The sequence below is a fragment of the Xenopus tropicalis genome, chromosome 7 (assembly GCF_000004195.4).
Source record: "Xenopus tropicalis strain Nigerian chromosome 7, UCB_Xtro_10.0, whole genome shotgun sequence".
Lineage (NCBI taxonomy): Eukaryota > Metazoa > Chordata > Amphibia > Anura > Pipidae > Xenopus > Xenopus tropicalis.
Window position 1 is genome coordinate 100,938,570 of NC_030683.2, and position 22,744 is coordinate 100,961,313.

A 22,744-nucleotide genomic window follows, 5' to 3' on the forward strand; every position below is an offset into this window, starting at 1 on the left:
GAGTCCTATGGGAGACTTTCCTTGGGCCAGGTTGGAGCTGCAGAGTGCCATTGAGTCCTATGGGAGACTTTCCTTGGGCCAGGTTGGAGCTGCAGAGTGCCATTGAGTCCTATGGGAGACTTTCCTTGGGCCAGGTTGGAGCTGCAGAGTGCCATTGAGCCCTATGGGAGACTTTCCTTGGGCCAGGTTGGAGCTGCAGAGTGCCATTGAGCCCTATGGGAGACTTTCCTTGGGCCGGGTTGGAGCTGTAGAGTGCCATTGAGCCCTATGGGAGACTATCCTTGGGCCAGGTTGGAGCTGCAGAGTGCCATTGAGTTCTATGGGAGGCTTCCAAAATCATGCACAGAAGGATCAAAGTCAGAAAGTTTCCATTTATGATTGTTCGGATACAAAAGTTTTGTGACTTTCGGATCACTAACATTATATTATCATGACTATTATGATTTTTTCGTAAGCATTTTCGTGACATTTCTGATCATCAGTATCTAATCTGAATTTTACCCATTTCAGGATTCGAACTTGTACTTTGATGAATCTGCCCCTAAGTATTTTTTACAAAAGAATTGTGCAAGTAATTAGCTATAAACCTGTAAAAAAACACTGAATAGGCTTGCATCTTAAGTGTGAGACAATTTCCTATCAATATTATATAAAGCAATTTCTACTTACTGTAAATGCACCTTGTTTTAGTTAGTGAGCCCTTTGTATCTGTGGGGCAGCTGGAGTGGTGTTGCCTCACTTATTATACATACAGAATATATATTTGCTAAGAAAAGGCTTTGTGTGACATGATCCAGAAATACTTTTTGTTGACATAACCAGCGCAATGGCTATCAAGCCTTGGATAAACGACAACTCCCATCATCCTCAGTGAGAATTGTACAGTAGTTCAGGATTTTGTCAATCGCTGTGTTTGGTTACATATATGGCTTACAGGATCTGGTATGTGGTATATTTTCAGTTAGAAAATGGTTGTTAGGTTTCCATCATTAGTTATGATGATTCCCTGTTGTGTATAAAATGTGATCAGGCTGAGAGAAGGTTAAACTTGATGGACGTGTTTAGTCTTCAAGCTACTGGAGTATGTGACTAATAGTGATGAGCAAATCTGTCCGTTTCGCTTCAGATAAAAATTTGTAAATCAAAGGCACGGAAAATTCAGGAAACAGAGAAAATGTTAAGCGGCAAAAAAAAATGTTGCAAAACTTTCTTTTTGTGATGTGGGCATCAGTTTTTTGACGCACAAAATGTGACTTTTGGAAGCCCTAATTCAAATGCATGAATTTTAGAGCAAAAAAAATTGAATGATGGAATAATTTCAAATTTGAGCATTAATAAATCAGCTGAAAAGTTGTTTTGAGCTCTGCTTTCTGTGTGGCCTATGTGACATACAATTTGACATTAAAATGAAAATACAAAATGGGGTAAACAGACGCATGTGGCTTGCTACAATACTGTATGTGCCCTCTGCTAATAGAGAATAAGCTGTTGTGTTTCCTGGTATGAACCTTTCTTAATACCATGGGTTTGTGTAACAGCAAATTGAATAACTTTGTTTAAAAAAAAAAAAAAAAGAGTGAAAACTTATCTCTGTATGTTTCTTTGTTCCTCTTAGAATCCAGATATTGTATTGGTGCACTACTTGAATGTTCCTGCCATTGAGGATTGTGGGAAGCCGTGCGGTCCAATTATATGCTCACTCAACACGGACAAGAAAGAGTGGGCGAAATGGACCAAGGAGGAACTTATAGGACAGCTGAAACCTATGTGTAAGTAACTCTTTTGCAATGAATAATATGACATGTATGTACTATACTGAGAGATATCTATGTTGGCCTTAAAAGCTTATGATCCTCAGAGTTGGAGCACCCAATTAATATAATGAAAAGCAGGGACTAAATACCCAACCATATAAAGCCCTCCCTTTAAAATATAAATGCTAGAAGACTGGGGGGGGCTATTTTGGTGCTGATCTTGTTTTATCCTGTAAGATATCCACATTTATTTTGTTCCAAACACTAGTAGATCAAGTATCTTCAGGAGTTTGTATAGATATTTATTTGTGGAATAAAGTATCTCGCAGCTTTATCAGACTCTACTTTTCATATAAAATTCTGGTTTTTGCATGCCTTTTGCATCTTAGCCTAAAAGCTATCTTAAATGGGTTGCACACAATTGGTGTTGGTGACTGTGTGGGCCCCATTGGACCTCTCTAGAAACTAATGCCAGATGAAACTGTGGTCCAGCTCTGATGCCAGGCCTTGCATGATGTGAGCCAATTACTAGTTACCTCTGTCTGATAATTAACATGTGACCAGATTGTACAACATATCCAACATGTTGACATACTGTACAGTTCAGTAGATTAGATTTCCTAAAAACCAGGAAAAGTCTATAGATATCAATGGATGAGTCTGATAATTTGATATTGTATGCTATCATTTGGTATCCATAACAATATTTCCATATAATTGTTTTTATTTTTAAAGGTGCATAGACATGAATAACATTATTGTCGCCTAACTCTGAGTAGGAAAACTTACAAAGCAACTGAGAAGAATCACATTTCCAGTAGCAGAAATACAAACAAATGCCCTGAAGTCCTGCACTTTCATTTTTCAGCCTGCACAGTCATTTATAGAGCAATTTCTGTAGAAGGATATCACAATTGTGGAGCTAATGCATCCTATTTACAGTACGAATGTACACCAGCTGAACAGTAAATCTGACTGGGTTACCGGTCTTTTCAGAGATATTGTGAAGGTTTTAAAAAATATGGCTCCACTTATTGAAACCAGCCAAAGCAAGCTATTCCACATTGATATATATTTAGTTAGCTCTGTAGGGTTCCTGCAGTGACTGTCCATCTACCTCTACTAGTAATTGGCTAGCTGAGGATTCTCAGATTTCTCATTCAGCAACAGATGAAGAGCAACTGGTTGACTATCTAGCTTAGACCATCATCTGAATACTCTACACTGTATTATAGTAAGCCAAAATGGAATTCAGTAATTATACTGCCAGCCTGTGCCCCTACACAATGTGGCAGCAAAATCATTACAACTGTGCCTGGCTTGGCTTAAAATGTACAACTGTACTGTAAAACTGATGAATTCTTTTAATTAGAAGCAATGGCAAATATTCCTAACATCATTGCAGTCTTTTTTTTTCCTTTTTTTGGGACGACTGCCATAGGGTATAAATAAAAACAATCAGTTTAACTAAAGATATTCAGAGAATAATTGTGCAGTCACAGGATGTATGAAAGAGAGTACATATGCCATTAGGAATCTGACCAGAGCAGGCAAATAAACCCAGGCAATTACGATAATTAGAATTTCAGCTAGTTTGCTACCGGCGAGGACAAACATAACCGGCTACACACTCTGAAAATGTGGCTTCTGTGTAAGCATGACTTATTTGCGTTTGGAAAGCAAAAGGAGTTTCACAAGCGAGAATTGTCATATTAATGATTTAATAATCTTCATTAAAATATCCTCAAAAGGCTGCTTTCTTAGGAGGCCTTGTATAAAATACTTGCAGCCTCCGTGCGCTTCAGATTTCAGATACAATCACTCAGTTGAATGCTAAAGCTGATTGCAAGATCGTGGGCACAGACGAGTCTATCCTGTATTAGCTGGATTTTGTCTGACTATGTAAAAATCTCTGAAAGACCTAAATAAAGTTGCAATTAGATTTGGTCTTAATACTCAGAACCCCCTTCAAAACAATCCCTATTACAACTATTTTATTATTTATATTGCATCTAATCAGCTGTTGCTGTTATGTACAATAATAACACATTCATAGTATTGTATTGAATGATATGTTTTATTATATGATATTGTAGAGTTGTTACCCTTTGGGCCATCACCATCAGTCATTAACTGGTATACAGTTCCTTGTATGAAAAACCTATATATTTGTTTCTATGGGCAATAGACATACAGGTATAAGATTTATTATCCAGAATGCTTGGAACCTAGGGTTTTCCTGATAAAGGATTCTTTCATAATTTGGATCATCATACATTAAGTCACTTGAGCATTAAATAAACCCAACAGAATTATTTTGCCACCAATATGGATTCATGCAGCTTAATTACTATCAAGCATAGGATACCATTTTATTATTACAGAGAAAAAAGAAATCCTTTTTAAAAACTACAATTATTCACTCTCTGTAATATAGCCTTTTTATTATTTGGAGCTTTTAGATAACAGTTTTCTGGATAAAGGATACCTGTTTCTATCCATAATTAGGTGGGTTTCCCCTTTCTTTTTTACTTAAGACAGGATTACAAATGTATAAATTATGGCCACCTTATAGTTCCAAAGTAACCGCAATAGGAATATTAGCCAGTCCCTAAATATTGGCCTTCAGCTACTCTTCAACAAATGCTTGGAGTCCTCCTCTAGAAGGGCAGCACCAACATTTGGGAACCTAGGGCTCTAAACCATATGTTCTAGGAGAGAGTTGGTATGTTCAATCAACTTGTTTTGTTGGAAAAAATTACCACCATATTCTCCATGGCTTCCTGTAGAACATACTGGGTATTATTTCATATTTATAAGGGATAACCATAATAATATTAGTTACTGGGTGCCTTAAAATGTTACCTCTATTACACCATTTGGAGGACCCAACTACAGCCTTCAAGGAACAAGCGTTTCAGCAAATCCTCAATGGATCAACAGTGGATAAAATAATCTTTATAGATCCAGCTCAGGACATATATTGAAAACCTACAATATGGACTTTGGCTATGTTTGATGAGGCTAGCTTTATTTGGCTAGGGGCAAACTGGGAGGTTTATAGCAGAAAAGCAGGAAACAAAAACAGAAGCCATGCGGACATGAGAAAAAGAAGGAAAGCTATAAAAAAAACAGAAGAAAGCAACAGAATGGAATGGGAGGACAAGGATTGGAGTGATATAGGGAAGGAGCAGAGAGATTATAACTGATTATATGCTAAACGATGATTATAACAATATATGTTATATTCATAACTACTGTTTATATCAGGGGTGGGCAAAATTTTTAGCTCAGGGGCCCCATTAACTAACATACGGGCCGGACCGGGCCGGGACAGCGTTACGCCCGGGGCTGCCATCAAAAATTATGGGGCCTCTCAGCTCCCCCCCAGTGACCCGCTGCTTCCTCCGTCCCGTCCTTCTGTTCCCCGGCTCCCCAGTGCATTCTTTTATATGGTTGCGCCCCCCACGCATGGGGCGCAACCAATCAGGGCCCGTCATTCTTTTAAGGGGGCCGGATTGAAAGGGCTGACGGGCCGGATGTGGCCCGCGGGCCGTAGTTTGCCCACCCCTGGTTTATATATATACATACATATAGGAAGTAACATTTATTGTAAAACATAAAGATATACCCAAGAGTTCCAAGACCATATAAAGGCTTGAGGCTGAGGTCCTAATGCTTCAATACAGGTCATGGAACTGTGAGTTAATTTCCAATAGCTTTATATTTTACCCCCTATTATACATGTTACACACATAACATCACTAAGCACTGATACTCTATGACAATTCTAAGCACAGTATATACAGTAAGTATATAGAGAAATTTAAAAGGGTAGTCTTGTGTATTATATATTAATAAAGAGAATTTCCTCTTCAACAAAACAGTCTAGAAAATTGGGCTGCCTTCTAACATATGAAATATAAAGCTCTCAAATCTTCAATGATTGCTAACAATGTATTTGTTACAAGTGTGTATAACATACGCATACAGTACTTCAAAACTTTTACCTGAAAACATTTATTTAACATTATCTATCTGCACTGTTGGTCACTGCTTAAAACTTGGCTAAGTACCCTATCAATGAAGATACAGTCCAGTGGAAGCAAACCAATTTGTCTGTACACAAGTGGCTGACAAGCACTTCACTTGATAGTATGAGCAATTCTGCTTTTGATTCCCATTCCTGGAGAGTACATATATCTTTTACTGAAGAGGAACTTTAATTACAAATATATTTCCTCTGGAGAAACATATTCACCCTCAAAAGCAATATCTGGACGTTAATTCTACTGAGAGTTTCCTCCCAGCATTCTTAGTCAGCCAAGAGCTTTAAGCTTCTATTTAGCAATAGAGAGAGAGTCCTAGATTACTTAACTATGGTCTTAATGCATGTGATGTACAATTTGCATTGCTTGGGGATAATGTATATTTAAGTATAGACCCTAGCTAAGAAAGGTAGATAGAAAAAAAGATGATAGATAGATAGATAGATCGATGATAGATAGATAGATAGATCGATCGATGGTAGATAGATAGATAGATCGATGATAGATAGATAGATCGATGATAGATAGATAGATGATAGATAGATCAATGATAGATAGATAGATGATAGATAGATAGATAGATAGATAGATAGATCGATAGATAGATCGATGATAGATAGATAGATAGATAGATAGATAGATAGATCGATGATAGATAGATAGATAGATAGATAGATAATAGATAGATAGATAGATAGATAGATAGATAGATAGATAGATAGATAGATAGATAGATAGATAGATGATGCTGGACAATAATTCCTATTAAAAGAACAGTTAAGTGTAAAAATAAAACTTGGTAAAGTTATAGGCTGTGCAAAATAGGAAATATTTCTAATATAGTTAGTTAAGCAAAAATATAATCTATAAAGGCTGGAGTGATCTGATGTCTAACATAATAGCCAGAACCAACTTCCTCCGCCAGGTGAAAGCTGCTATTTGTTTTAGGGAAATGTGATGTTGCAGGGATATATGCAATACAAATGGTATGGTTTGTGTGGGGAAGATGTGCCCAACTTACAGTATATACATGGTAGGAAAACGTAGGGTTTATATGTCCTTTGTAGTTAACTTTTTAGTTATATCATTTGGCCATAGAGTTTTTAAGTTTGGTAAGTCCTTGCCAGTTTGCAGAGCTGTCAACCTCCCTCCTTCCAGAAGTGTGCGGGTCATTATGTTGCCAACTTTTGTTTTTGGTAAGGCCTGCTACTTGTCACGTGATGCTATGCTACTCTATAGGGGTCATTTACTTTTAAAAATGCATTGTTCATATTTCCATTTTTTTCACTTTTCAAACTGCATTCTGCTAAATAACCACAGGCCCCTGCACTTCATATCAGCAACATCTTCTTCTGCCCCCTACCCATCCCCTAGGTTACTCGTGTTAGGGAGCAGCAGGAGGCATTGGCCACAACTGGGCCCTGTCAATAGGGTAAGCGGTAAGGACAGTGCTTGCTTGGGCCTCCTGGCACTGCACCCTGCTCCTCGCTCATCTGATTGTTAGATGATCACTAAGGCACACTCTTGTCCCCCCTTAGATCTCTAGCTCTTGCACCACAAGGGAATGTAAATGATCCCTTATGCTTGTTGAAATGCTAAAATCAAGCTTTAGAGAGAGCTTAGTTTGCGCAAGTGCGCAATATATGTAATAAAACTTCACAACCTATTTTCGCATTAAGATTTATGCTATCTTTAAGCACATGTTAAACATTTGCGATAATAAATGTGTAGCTAACAGTATCACATTGTGAGCAGCACTCAACATATGAAAAAACAAAATTTTACACAGCGATTTTTATTACAATTCCCCCCAAGTGTCTTAACATTTTTTAGACCATTTTTAGCATCACTGTTTCTTTAAAACTTTGTCTTTTGATTTATATAAGATTTATCAGAATGTTTATACAGTAAACAGTAATTAAATCCACAGACTGGTGAATGCAGCACAGTTCCTTTTATATATATATATTGTAGATGAAATGAATGCTGAATATTACAGGAAGTCTTCATAAATTATACAGACACAATATATATCTTCAGATGGACAATAAATCATTGATGTATAACAGTGAAGCCCTAGAAAATGATAACAGATTAAAAAAAAAAAATAGGCAACAATCCAGAACTTTACAAATCTGAAACAGCCTAAGAGCAGGTTCATAATCCATTTGAGTGCTTCCAAATAGGGTCAAGTGAAACCAATTACAGCCCTCTTCCTACAGCCTTAGCAGCTAAAGTCAAAGTGGGCCATAAAGACAGGCAAAGACAAATACCTCAACCCCTTTATAATATGCAGTACATCATCTAGTGATGTGGGCCTGAACCCCCTTCCATTTCTTGCCTCTAGCTCACTCACCATCAATAACCATCAATTGCACCCATATTCCTTAACCACTATATATATATATATATATATATATATATATATATATAGTATTTAACCCTTTATACGACAAACAAACTTCTAGTGAGAAAATCCAAACTCTTATCTTAGTGGGGCCGCCTTGCAGTCCCTTTGCCCCTGTGGTTTAACACCATATTCCACCATCAATATACAGTATATAGTAGAACTAAACCCTATAAATGTCATGTTTTATATACTGAACTTACTGCACCATCATAAATGTTCAGCATCTCTATAGCAGCAATGATCCAGGCCTTTATGGGTGTCACAGGAGCTCCCTATTTTGGATTTTGTTAGAAGTGTCAGTGACACTGCACATGCTCAGTGTGCTCTGGGCAGCTGTGTAGAAGCTAAGCTTAGGGATGATCACAAACTATAAAGCAGAAAATGAGGTTCATCTGTCATGTAAGTTGATGCTACAGGGCTGAATATTAATGCAAATTGAACTGGTTTCAGAGTTGTCAAGTACTAATAATCTGAATTAATTGCTAAGCAGCCTTATTTTGTGACATTTATCATTAATAGATACAGTATATTGTGAGTGGGTCCCTAAGCTCAGTAAGTGACAGCAGCACAGAGCATGTACAGGGAATCAGCAGAAAAGAAGATGGGGGGCTACTGGGGCATCTTTGGGGGCACAGATCTTCCCTGCTAAAGGGCTGGGGTTGCCTTGGGCTGGTACAGAAGCCCAAACATAATGTACAACATTTCTGGCCAACTTCTTAAGATTTAAATCTTCTATAAGCCCCTGATTTTATATACCACAAATGCTAGCCACGTGGGCTTATAAAGCATTGCCTTTTATATAGCCACCTGTATAAATTAAGAATAATTTACTTTTGTTTCACTTGGATAATAGCTAGTAGTCTGCTTATAATATAATTAATGATAATTGCAATCAGTATTAATACTCCTATTAAAAATCACAAAGAAATCATTCTGCCTAATGTGGATACATTTTATTCATCATTGGACATTTATGCATATCAGTTATTCAATGCCAGAGGTGCTGATACCATGCATTTAGAAATTAGATTTTCCCCACTCAAGGGGAACATTGCCAAATACCATGATGTTAAAAAAAAAGTTGGCTTACACTTGGAAGTTATTCATTGAGCATATACGTCTCTGTGTCACCCAAATGTTAGAAATGCAGGTGTCTTGACATCAAGATGAGCAGTCTCCGATAAATCTGTTATATGGTTTTTAATCACGGAGAGTAAACTGTTTCTGTTCTCATTGCCTTTATATATGTGGAGATGAAGCCCATCTCACAGGAGTGTTCTTTCTGAGTTTAAAAAAGGCAGATATATTAAATTTCCATTCTAGACAAGGGAGCCATAAGAACATAAAGATTCCAAACAACTTTTTGAATGAGATGTAGGATGGAGACCATTTTTATATTTGAAAGGCAAATATAAGTGACACACTAAAGAGCAGTAAAAAGCTGCAGGTCATCTGAAAACTGTATTAAGTCCTTCCACAAATTATCTCTAATGCTCCGCTTGGGGACCCCATGAAAAGAATGATGTTCCCATAAAGGTGTTTATGCGTGTGTATGTGTATCGGGAAGGTAGTTTCAATAAAAGCTTTAAACTCTAATCACAATTGGCTCGCCCACAGATGACACAGTTTAGCATATTCTGGGAAAACAAAGTTACAGTTCTATCCAAGAAGGCATCGGAATTCTAGCATAACACCATATTTGGCAGCCCGGAATATTGGCACTCTTACTTTACATGAGTCCTTCTCTTCCAAAGAGTTCACAGTTGACTTACTGATGTTTTCTAATGCTACCATTCTGTAGCAGCTGTGTTTGTCATTTAATCACAAGTACTCTTGCACATTGGTGCTGATCCGAATCACGGAGGGTGTGTAGCCCAAGAAATCCCAGTTCTGTGATTAACTCTTTTATATATATATAGACTAATGAGGCTTTTTCTAAATATAATACTACCAAAGGAATATTTGTTTAATCAAAAGACTCATTTTATGTGCAAGAAGTACAATGGATGTTGGAAACACAAGACTTTTAGGGGCTGATTCATCAAAATACGAGTTAGAATCCCAAAATGGGTAAAATTCGCATTAGATACAATAATTTTTGATGATCGCAGATATCACGAAAATGCTTACGAAAAAAACGTATTAGTCACGATAATATCGTATTGGTGATCCGAAAGTCCAGAAATTTTCATATCCGAACGATCGTAAACGCCAGGAAAACCTTTCTGACTTTGATCCTTCTATCCATGATTTTGGAAGCCTCCTATAGGACTCAATGGCACTCTGCAGCTCCAACCCGGCCCAAGGAAAGTCTCCCATAGGGCTCAATGGCACTCTGCAGCTCCAACCTGGCCCAAGGAAAGTCTCCCATAGGGCTCAATGGCACTCTGCAGCTCCAACCTGGCCCAAGGAAAGTCTCCCATAGGGCTCAATGGTACTCTGCAGCTCCAACCCGGCCCAAGGAAAGTCTCCCATAGGGCTCAATGGCACTCTGCAGCTCCAACCTGGCCCAAGGAAAGTCTCCCATAGGACTCAATGGCACTCTGCAGCTCCAACCCGGCCCAAGGAAAGTCTCCCATAGGGCTCAATGGCACTCTGCAGCTCCAACCCGGCCCAAGGAAAGTCTCCCATAGGGCTCAATGGTACTCTGCAGCTCCAACCTGGCCCAAGGAAAGTCTCCCATAGGGCTCAATGGTACTCTGCAGCTCCAACCTGGCCCAAGGAAAGTCTCCCATAGGGCTCAATGGCACTCTACAGCTCCAACCCGGCCCAAGGAAAGTCTCCCATAGGACTCAATGGCACTCTGCAGCTCCAACCTGGCCCAAGGAAAGTCTCCCATAGGACTCAATGGCACTCTGCAGCTCCAACCTGGCCCAAGGAAAGTCTCCCATAGGACTCAATGGCACTCTGCCGCTCCAACCTGGCCCAAGGAAAGTCTCCCATAGGACTCAATGGCACTCTGCAGCTCCAACCTGGCCCAAGGAAAGTCTCCCATAGGGCTCAATGGCACTCTGCAGCTCCAACCTGGCCCAAGGAAAGTCTCCCATAGGGCTCAATGGCACTCTGCAGCTCCAACCTGACCCAAGGAAAGTCTCCCATAGGGCTCAATGGCACTCTGCAGCTCCAACCTGGCCCAAGGAAAGTCTCCCATAGGACTCAATGGCACTCTGCAGCTCCAACCTGGCCCAAGGAAAGTCATGATACCGAAGCTTGAATGAATCCGAAACTTTCGTACTGTGCTCGACAATTCGATTTTGTTGCGTAATTTTTGACACACAGTATGAAAAAGTCACGCAAATTAGCAAAAAAATAGGTGAAAATACGCAAGGTGCTAAAACTTGGAAAAAATACGATTTTTTTGTATTCGGAGGCAATCGTACTTTGATAAATGGGCCCCCAAGTGTTTCCTTTTGAAAAGGCATCACCAGCTTCCGAACCAAATTTTTTAAAGAGCCCCACACACCACAGAAACCATTTATTGTATAGGCTCTGGTTTATTCCTAAAGTCTCCAAGCAATGCTGAAGAGTAGAAACAACTAAAGCATTTCAGAAATTGCTTCGTTCAGCACATACCATTGAAAACTATCTAGAGGCTCTTAGTTATCCTGTGAGTTATTAAAACACATGCAATGGGAGACAGATTGGACCTAAGTCTTAAAAAGAATTAAGGTTATACAGGGCATGTTGTTGTACTGTATCTATACATGGGGAGAATCACTCGAAATTCTGTGTGCAACCTTGAATACTATTTTTGAATGTTGCTGAACTATGCAGGTGGCCCAGAGAGCATAAGGCCAGCAACACATCAATGCTTAGTAGAGATAGACCTAGGACCAGGGATATAGGAAGCAGGCGATCTTGGTTCATCACTTTTGCCCTTTTGTAATTTACCCTGTCTCTCCCTGTTTCTGGAACCAGGAACTATGCTAAAATCTATTGGGCAGTAATACATTGACTATTAATACCTTGCAGCTGTAGCACAAAACACATAGGTCATTAAAAATGAATGGCTTTATATATGAATATATAAATATATACCTGTATATATATATATACACATGATCTAAAAGTACTGTTCAAGGTTCTTTTTTTTTAATTTGCTTACAAGTATAAGGAAGCTGAAATATATTGCAAAAAGAACGCATTAACATAAAGAAGGACATTTGATTAAATTTTCGGTGCAGTCACAAATTTGATTAGAAAAATTATCAATTTGCATGTGCTAGTGTGCCAAGGTTTAAAAACAAGAGGAAACAGCCCTCTCAGCAAAAAGATGGGTGCAAAACTTTTAAACAGGAAAAAAATCAGGTAAAGCAAAGGCGCTTTCATTATTCTGTTATTTTAAAGTTATCCATATTATTACCCAACCGGTGCATCCCATACATTCACTGAACCCACAGACTTGTTGGGGTTCTTGAAAGGGGGGTTTCACCTTTAAATTAACGTTTAGTATGATGTAGAGGATGCTTTTCTGAGACAGTTTGCAATTTTTAGTTTTGAATTATTTTGTTTTTAGTTCAGCAGCTCTCCAGTTTGGAATTTCAGAAGCTCTCTGGTTGCTAGGTTCCAGTTTAACCTAGCAACCACACATTGGTTTGAAAGAGAGACAGAAATAGCAATAGAAGAGGGCCTATATACAAAGATAAGTAATAAAAAAGTAACAATAACAATACAATTGTAGCCTCACAGAGGAATAGTTGTTGTGCTGCCGGGGTCAGTGACCCCCTTTTGAAGGCTGGAAAGAATCAGAAGAGAAGACAAATAATACTAAAACTAAAAAAAAAAAATTAAAAAAGGTTGATTGAAAAGTTGCTAAGAATAGGCCCTTCTATAACATACTAAGAGCTAATAGGTGAACCCGTCCTTTAATTAGTTAGTATGTAACAAGCTGCCATGATTAATCATTATGCCTTCATACTACTACTTTAGGAAAGTGTTACTATTGATATCTAGCCAGGCAATTGTAAAATAACATGACATATTAAATTGAATGATATCCACATGCATACTGTAGATAGGAGACATCATTTACTAGGATTATCTAACTGCAATGGCATCCCATGGCATTCACAACTTTTATTTGGCCAAGAGCCACTTACAGAGCAATGACTGACCCAACTGGTCTCTGTCCAGCCATGACAGATGCAGTGTCAAATTAAGGCCCTTTTCGGACCACCAAACCCCCCACCGTAATAAGCACTCAAACAACTCTTTTGTTGGGTTGAAAAGCCACAGCCAGGTTTATTAACCATAATGTAATGAACAAGTACATTACACTTCACAACATATTAAACATTAAAGCAATCTATCCAACTTGATTCCCACAACTAGCCGCTGTTCACAATCCTGCAATCCTGCAATCCTGTGGCTAACCCTTTTCCTTTACCCCTCCCCTTTTAACAGTGGCTAATATCCGCTACCCCTAACCTCATCTCCAAACAACTTCCACCATCACGTCAATCTCTTTCTTTGTGCCCTTACTGCCACTCTGTCTGCAACTACATTACCATGCTTCCCAACCTCCTAACCGATAGGGCAGGTGAGCGGGGCTGCAAACTCAAAATGGCACCAAAGCCTGCCTGATCTGCCATGTAAATCCCCCACCTTCTCCTTTAACCAATCCACTCCCACCTACAATCCCCACAAACCCTTGTACCCAATCTATCCTGGGTCCAATTCCTAGCCCTGTCATATCCATGTCCCTTTATTCCTGCGGTCAGTGGGGCCCCTTTACTGCTTAGAACATATTTCCTGCTAGGAGGTGACCGCACTGGATCAAAAATCCTCATTAAGAGCCTCTGAGTCTATTTTCTCCATGTTTTGATAGGGCTGTACCGTACCGCAACAGGGATTGTACAGGCTGAAGGGAGATAATAAACAGAATATCATTTTATTGGTTGCTATAGCTGAACAGTGTCTGAAATCTCATTGTCTGAGCCCTTTGTCTTTGAAGTTTGATGTATTTATCTCCCATACTTACTTACATGTAAGTGTTAAAATATTGATGCGCACCGTTGTATCCGATCATGCACGGGCCAGCCACCGAATGGAAAATAACAACTGATAGTAAGAGTAAAGCACTACATGCGCTGTATAAATATTTTATAGGTGCTAGAACGTTCAGCGTAATCGTCTCATCTCCAGTATTGTGTATATATCATACAGGTCCCGAGCAAAACCACTTTTATCCATGAAATTGGAAAAACAAAGGACGCGGGCTCCATAGCACTGATTCCAGAAATGCAATCTGCTAGCCTTGTTGACCTGACATGAATACGTCTTGGATGCCGACTCTGTGACAGTCTAATACAGATATAGAAAATACATCTCCTGAACATTGTATCTTTCTTTTTTGTCACATAAAGTAATGAGTTTTTGATTGCTGAACAAGAGAAGAGTAAGGTTTACATGATATATATATATAGAGAGAGAAAGATAGAGAGGGAGAGATTGGAGGTTAAACAATCCCTATTGTATATGACATGCTATGGCTGGACATAGCTGAGCAACACACAGTAGTGCAACAAATATTGTTTGATTATTGGTTCTATTGATAAAGGCTTTTTATGAAAGTGGGGCCCAAACTGAGACAGTGGCCCTAGAAAAATTTTCTTTCCTACCCTAAACCCAAGGATCCCTTGATTTTGACTTGTCACTCATGTGACCGTTTGGCTATGGCCATTAGAGCTGGGTGGGTTCTCCCTCAATAACTAGTATGGTATCACATGGAAGTCTCAGGCAAATGTCTCATCCGAGACACTCATGTATTGCCACAACTGATCATATTTGAAACATTTTCCCCCATTCAATTATTCTAGGCCCGGCAGAGCTGCATAGACTGGAAGCATTATTCAGTCTGTCATCTTCTACTGCAGATTTTAACACCAAAAGGAAAATTTCTCAGAAATTAGGGTTTTTTCAGGTGTTATATAGGGTGTTTTTATTGGGTTAAGGGTTGATTTACATGGACTTTAAAATCTAATAGTTAAGTATTTATTAGACAGATATCTTCATCTCTAAAAAGGTGCTCTCCAGTAATTAATTTGCTTCAGTAGCCCTATTAACCAATAAGCAGTTAGTTTGTACTGGTTCAGTACAGTAAGACTAATAAAAGCAAACATCTGATTGGCTGTCATGCTTTATCAGACATGAATAAATCTCCTGAAGCTGTACTAGGTGATGGCTGTTGTGCTATACAATGGCTATCCCCCTGCTGCACCTGTTACAGACAACAGCAACCGGTACAGCTGCAAGGGTTACTGTCATTGCTGTGTCTGAACAGGAAAATCCTACAGTAAAACAAATTTGCAGAAAATTGTGTTGATTCGCCATCCAGACTGATGATGGTCAGATCGGTTGTGTGTTTTTATCTCCATGTAGAGGCAGCTATTAGCTATCAGTGGCTTTCTGGGAGTTTAAGTTCAGCTACAGGGCTGCAGCATGTATATCCCTAATATCCCTAGCATACATATAACACATCATTTAGTGTACATGTTAAAGTACAGTAAATTTTATCAATTACATTTTATTTACAAAGCCCACCCCCCCCCCAGTGTGTTTTGGGGTCCAGAGTAGCTGCCCTGTCCTACAAGCAGCCGGCTTTATCTCCTGATACACGGCATCCAAAGCTCATCCCTGTATTGCTCTCCTATTCCTCCTTCCCAGCGCTGTAAGTGAGCACATCCTTTTGAAGCAGGGAAAAAGCCAATTACCATCATCCAACCACTAATATCAGCAAACACAGTGATAGAAATGGCTGCTTTTTTTTCTCTTTCAGTCTGATGAATGGATCTGCTAATTCACATTACACTATGCCCATATTCAACAGGTTAAAAAAGATTAGAAAACTCTACTCTGATTATGCACAATGTCTGGAAGAATGCACATGAAGACATTGTTAGACTGTATCTATATCCATTCTCATGTTTTAAAAATACTACAATGGCAATATCATATGCTATTAAATCACAACAACAAGAACAGTTCAAGCATGATTTTATGTGGCACCGGGCGGATTTATGGTTTGCTAGCACCACCTGCTGGCCAACTCAGTTTAATGCTATTTTTTAAAAGGGAAGCTTGATGTATTTATAGGAGCATTTTTATGAAGTCGTGTAAAATATTTTATACGCAAAGAAAGTGGTGAAAAAAATAAATGGTGTATTCATAAATTTGTCCTAATGGGTGAATTAATGCCATGAGTAGGCATCGTCCATTATAAAGAGATTATAGAGAAATTTAAAAGAGATGGTTTTGTGCCAGGAGTAATTTTCACCATTATTTTCATTACTTTATACCAACTGTAACCCAGTGCAGCCCACTGACGTCAAGGGGACAAATTCTTGGTGCCAGAGAAATTCTGTTTTAAAAAATTGACAACATGCATCACTGTTTCACACCAGAAATAGTTGGGATTTTTGATGGTGTGGGGTTAATGTGGCAGCACTTGGTGTATTTCGGTGCCCCATAATGATTTTTATTGTAATCTTTCTGAAAGGTGTTAATGCTTTTTATTTGGAAATATTCACCTTTGTTTTATGGTATTGTTAGAGTAAAATAAAAAGGCAAATCACAAATGAGGTCTTATTAGGTGCATATGTTTCAGGCATGAGCTCCTTTTGTAATTATATTTTAGGGCTTGAGTAAAATGCAGATGGAGCACAATCCCCCTTATTTAAATTCCCATGAAGCCTTTTGTCTCAATCCCTACTAAATCATACTGCCATATACAGGGCTGCTGTAAGAAACACTGGTGCCTTATATGCCCATATTGGCAAGGCCCCGAACTGCCCAAACCCAACGGTTCTGTTAGGAACAGCAAACATGGTTTCAGTGCACTGTCCCTAGCAATTCTGAACAGTGCGGCATTCTGTGCTCTTTTAATCAAATCAAAATGAAATGATAAGATGATATTGGCGCAGAACCTTAGGTGGCCCTGAGGAATAACTAGTCTGCCATAGTTTACAGAATCTTATATTACCTAGAGAGTTGTCCCTACTCTGGAGGCCAATAACAAGCCTGTTTGGCTGACAATGCAGCCAGTGGCATTAACCCACACTCTGGCTATTAGGCCTCATCTGTCTTCTTTTAGAGTAGTTTTTTATATCCATTAGCCACATTTAAATGGAAAAAGTGTTGGGGAACAACACAAGCATGAAAAAGGTTCCTGGGGTGCCAATAAGAGCTGTTATTGGCTATTTGGTAGCCCCTATGTGGACTGGCAGCCTACTGAAGTCTCTGTTTGGCATTACACTGGGTTTTTATGCAACCAAAACTTGCCTCCTTACCAGAAATTCAAAAATAATCACCTGCTTTGGGTCCATGGGGAGCAAAATCCAAGGATTGGGGAGCAACATGTTGCTCATGAGCCACTGGTTGGGGATCACTGCTTTAGAGCAATGGTGCTTCATTTAGGCCAATGCCGCTGATCAACATCCATCATCAAGTACAGTAATTTATTATTATTATTATTATTATAGAAAGAAAAAGCAAATCAGTCAACAATTAGGAATTGTTTTTCTAAATTATCATTGCTGTATTTCAGAGTTTTCTGGATAACTGGTTTCTGTATATAAGATTCAATACCTTTAACTAAAGGATTAGACTTACTCATCAGGCAGAATATAGATAGAATAAGTGTTGCATCCAATCTGATTTTAAACCAGACTTCCCAGATTTTCAAAGAGTTGTCCAGCTTAAGACACTGAGAAATTAAACAGAAATCCCACCAGTTGCGTCCAGCTTCATAACACCAGCCAAAACCTACCCACCCCTGATGTCATCATGCCCACCCCCAGTATCACTGCCCCATCCCGGATGCCATCAGCCCAGCCCCTTTGTTACGGTTTAGCCACCGGCAATGGTGGCGGCCCTACCTGCCGAGCATTTCATAGCTTTGCAGATAGAGTAGATAACACTCGAAATTGCTTCCATTCACTTTGAAAATAAATGTAGGTATAGTGGCCCTTTAATGACAAAGACAGCAACCATTCTGAGTGTGAATAATGGTGTCGCTGTGTCAGCTTATCCATCACTGGACACTTTCTCTCCTGGTTGTTGCACATTTTATGGGTTTTGAACGTACTTCTGTTGGGATGGACCTTCCATTTCAAGAGCAGTCTGACATCTGACCCTTTCCTTCACAATATTGAACATTTGGAGGGGAGGAAGACAATGAAGACATTATTAGTACATTGTCTGGATCTGCAGCTTATAAAAGTTTGAGGCACCCCTTATAACAACGCTGGGTATGTCCCTAGTGCATGTGGGGGGCACTAATGAAGGGGGCACTGCCATGGGGAGGTGGTATCATCAAAGTCAATGTACAAGGTGTGGGGTCAATCAAATGATTCCCTCTAGGAGTTCCATACTTACCTTGCAACTCTGTGCCAATGAGGTGACCGCTATGTACAATAACTAAACAATGGCCGTCAGAGTGAGATTTGTTGATAAGGCGAGCGCATTCATTGCTACGAGGCAATAGGAAACCCTGCATTCTCCTCACACGACTTATTCTGATTAAAACAATCATTTTTATTTAGCGTATCCTTTCATTCACACCACGTGGGACGTCATTTCCATGTTTAAGCGAAGGAGATTCATAAGCAGACAAGCATATTTTTCATTAATTGTGCATATTATCTGGCGTTTTTTCCTTTGCCTTTCAAGAATCTTCTTTCTTTCTAGACTAATTATCATGACTGAGTTGATTCAATAGTCATTTTTAGTTTGACCTACTTTAAGAGACAGGACCTCCTATTGCCTAATTGACTGGTCTACCAAACCGTTGTCATTAGAAATTATATGCTCTTTGTTTTCAGCATCGTTCCATAATAAAAGCCTAACATTAAACTGTCTTTGTTGCTCTCCTTTAGAATTCAGTTCATTACGCAAAGCGGTTATTAAGTATAGGGGCCTATAATAAGTTCTTTTATGCGAGAATAAATACTCAGTAATCCCTTTCAAAAGCCGATAGTTTTCAGAACAGCACACAGCAGATATTTACACAGGAGGGATGGAAACAATATGGTGATACCTTCCAAAACGCTTAGGGTAAATCTTACGTGACTGCCGCTTTTGTATCACAAGAAAAGGGAATGTGACAACAGGCAGTAAAACAGCGGCATGGGTTGTTGTGCTGGGATTACTGGGGGGCAGAGGACTACTTGGATCCCTTGATACAAATATGGCACCTAAGAGAATTATCACCTGATGTTATGTTCCAGTAGGAGAGATCTTAAAGGAAACATTCCCATTTTAGAAAAATATATAAGCTATTCTGTGAATAAGCTTTATTAGATCTTTATATATCTTATATAAGAATGTTGATTTGGTGTTGCCATACTGCTTCAAATGTAATGTAAAAACTTAATAGAAATTAAAGAAACAAATATTTTAGAGCCAGGGAAAACAAAACACCCCCACCAATAAAGATTGCGAGCCAAAGTAACCATCCACTTCTAGATTTACTGACCAGTATAAAAAAATGTACTGTACTATCCTGTGCCATCAGTATATAGCCTCTAGGTGCCTATAGTAGCAATAGGGATAATAGCCTCTGGGAAGGGACTGTGGCTGTGGGATAGCAGGTATAATAGGAAGAGATGGTGCCTATAGTAGCAGTGGGATAATAGCCTCTGGGAAGGGACTGGGGCTGTGGTATAGAATAGAATATATCTTTATTGTCATTGTCACAATAGTAAACAACGATATTTACTGACCAGTATAAAAAAAATGTACTGTACTATCCTGTGCCATCAGTATATAGCCTCTAGGTGCCTATAGTAGCAGGAGGGATAATGGCCTCCGGGAAGGAACTGTGGCTGTGGGATAGCAGGTATAGTAGGGAGAGATGGTGCCTATAGTAGCAGTGGGGGGATAATAGCCTCTGGGAAGGGACTGTGGCTGTGGGATAGCAGGTATAGTAGGGAGAGATGGTGCCTATAGTAGCAGTGAGGGGATAATAGCCTCTGGGAAGGGACTGTTGCTGTGGGATAGCAGGTATAGTAGGGAGAGATGGTGCCTATAGTAGCAGTGGGATAATGGCCTCTAGGAAGGGACTGTGGGATAGCAGATATAGTAGGGAGAGATGGTGCCTATAGTAGCAGTGGGATAATGGCCTCTGGGAAGGGACTGTGGCTGTGGGATAGCAGGTATAGTAGGGAGAGATGGTGCCTATAGTAGCAATGGGATAATGGCCTCTAGGAAGGGACTGTGGGATAGCAGATATAGTAGGGAGAGATGGTGCCTATAGTAGCAGTGGGATAATGGCCTCTAGGAAGGGACTGTGGGATAGCAGGTATAGTAGGAAGAGATGGTGCCTATAGTAGCAGTGGGATAATGGCCTCTAGGAAGGGACTGTGGGATAGCAGGTATAATAGGAAGAGATGGTGCCTATAGTAGCAGTGGGATAATAGCCTCTGGGAAGGGACTGTGGCTGTGGGATAGCAGGTATAGTAGGGAGAGATGATGCCTATAGTAGCAGTGGGGGGATAATAGCCTCTGGGAAGGGACTGGGGCTGTGGGATAGCAGGTATAGTAGGGAGAGATGGTGCCTATAGTAGCAGTGGGATAATAGCCTCTGGGAAGGGACTGTGGCTGTGGGATAGCAGGTATAGTAGGGAGAGATGGTGCCTATAGTAGCAGAGGGAATAATAGCATCTAGATAGGGACCATGGATGTTACATAGCAGATAAAGCAAATAGAGGTAATACCTGTTGTAGCAATGGGGATAATAGACAAGGCAGTGGCTTTAACACAACATACATGGTGTTAGTAAGCACTAGGTTAATAATCTATGTCAAGGAGCTGTGAAATAACAGGTATAGTGGCATAATATGTTGCAGTGGGGACAATATCCTCTAGAAAGGAACTTCATGTCAGATAGTATTGTAAGGCAACATCAACAGCAACGTATTATTTCACTATTGCCTATTTCTTAACTCCCAGCATGCCCCAGTGCAAAGAGAAAACCTACGCCACACATTCTTTTCCTACCCTAGATCAAAGGTTACCTATGTACCACAGAGAGAAATACTCCCGTATATTGCTCAGGAACTTAAAATAAAAAATTCAACGTCAGAAATAGCATTTCTCTTTTACAGCACATTCTCTAAAAATGTATAGCTCAACGCATTCCATTCAATAGCTTTTCCAGTCCTACTTCCACATGAAATGACATTGATTTTGAGGTCAGTGAAGGATTAATGTGTAAAAAAAAAAAAAAGTTGATTATCTGCTCAAACCAAAATAGCCATCCCGTGTGTGGTGAGCAGCAGTGTCCTTCCATAACCCAACATTACAACATTAAAACACTTTCCAGTTCAAACTGGAGTTGGTAATAAAACAGACTCTCTAGCGTTCAGAGAACATCGCTGTAAAGGTTTTACATCTGAGTCCATTTCATGGTGAATAGAAATGAGTTTTTTCAGATGTTTTCTGTTACATAGTTTTGTGTATACGCAGAACCGGCTTTGTAAAGAAAGGAAAAGCACAATGTACCGCACCATCACGCAATAAAGAGACGTAACCTTTACTCCGCAAAGCTCTTGTATCATGGAAACATGAGGTGTGTGATACTGACAAGTGTTTGTTCTGGACACACAATGGAACTTTCTATACTCGTTTTATCAGTGTAGATATACTGCAGCAGAAATGAGCCTCTTCCTCTAGGCCAAGGCTAACAACTTTGGAACTGACGGCAAGAGGCAATGTGTAATCATGGAAAGAAATGTAGACGGAAAATAATGAAGGTTTAGAAAGGCTTCCCAAAAGGAAACCAGTTGTTATATTCTCATATTAAGCTGGCAGAAACCTTTCTGCCTTTCTGGTAGCCTCCCAAAACAGTTAGGTGCTTCTTAGTTACTCTCCATCCCCCCCAAGGCACTTAATTCAGATTTTTTGGCATTGGCCAAATTAAATGCTGGAGAAAAGCTTGGGTCAAATTCCAAACCAAGTCCAAACTCAAATTTGAAAGAACACAACTAAAGAAATGTAGCCTTTGTTGGCTTATTTAAGGCTGATGCCACACGTGGCGTAGGGCTGATATATTCGGCAAGTAGAAAAACACTTGGCGAAAATTCAGCCCTATGCCTGCTACTTGTGCCTGTACCCGAATGAATGAGATACGCTCGGGTGCAGGCACATGTAGCCGATATACGCATGAAAACGCGAGACTTTGCATTCTCTCACGTTTTCATGCGTATATCGGCTACATGTGCCTGCACCCGAGCGTATCTCATTCATTCCGGTGCAGGCACAAGTAGCAGGCATAGGGCTGAATTTTCTCCAAGCGTTTTTCCGCTTGCCGAAAATATCAGCCCTACGCCACGCGTGGCATCAGCCTAACATCACATGACTTTCAGGGTTCAAACTTGTTTCTGCAAACCACTAAGGATTCAGCTTCAATCAAATCTGTCCAAAATAGGTGGGATTCACATAGCACTGTAAATCTGATGCCACTGAACATCATTTATGGTTAACATTGGGCTCTGAGTGCCCCAGCAATGCAACTGATGGCTGCTATTACTTGA

At 39.7% G+C, this 22,744-nt stretch overlaps 1 protein-coding gene across 10 annotated transcripts in view; it reads left to right on the top strand.

Moving 5' to 3' along the window:
• Positions 1–22,744, top strand: part of camta1 (calmodulin binding transcription activator 1) — a 1,176,955-nt gene that overhangs the window by 945,060 nt on the left and 209,151 nt on the right. For all 10 annotated transcript variants that reach the window (XM_031905360.1, XM_031905359.1, XM_031905362.1 and 7 more), the window contains exon 6: positions 1,616–1,769. In XM_031905360.1, coding sequence (XP_031761220.1) covers positions 1,616–1,769 — 154 coding nt within the window. The remainder of the gene's footprint in view (positions 1–1,615; positions 1,770–22,744) is intronic.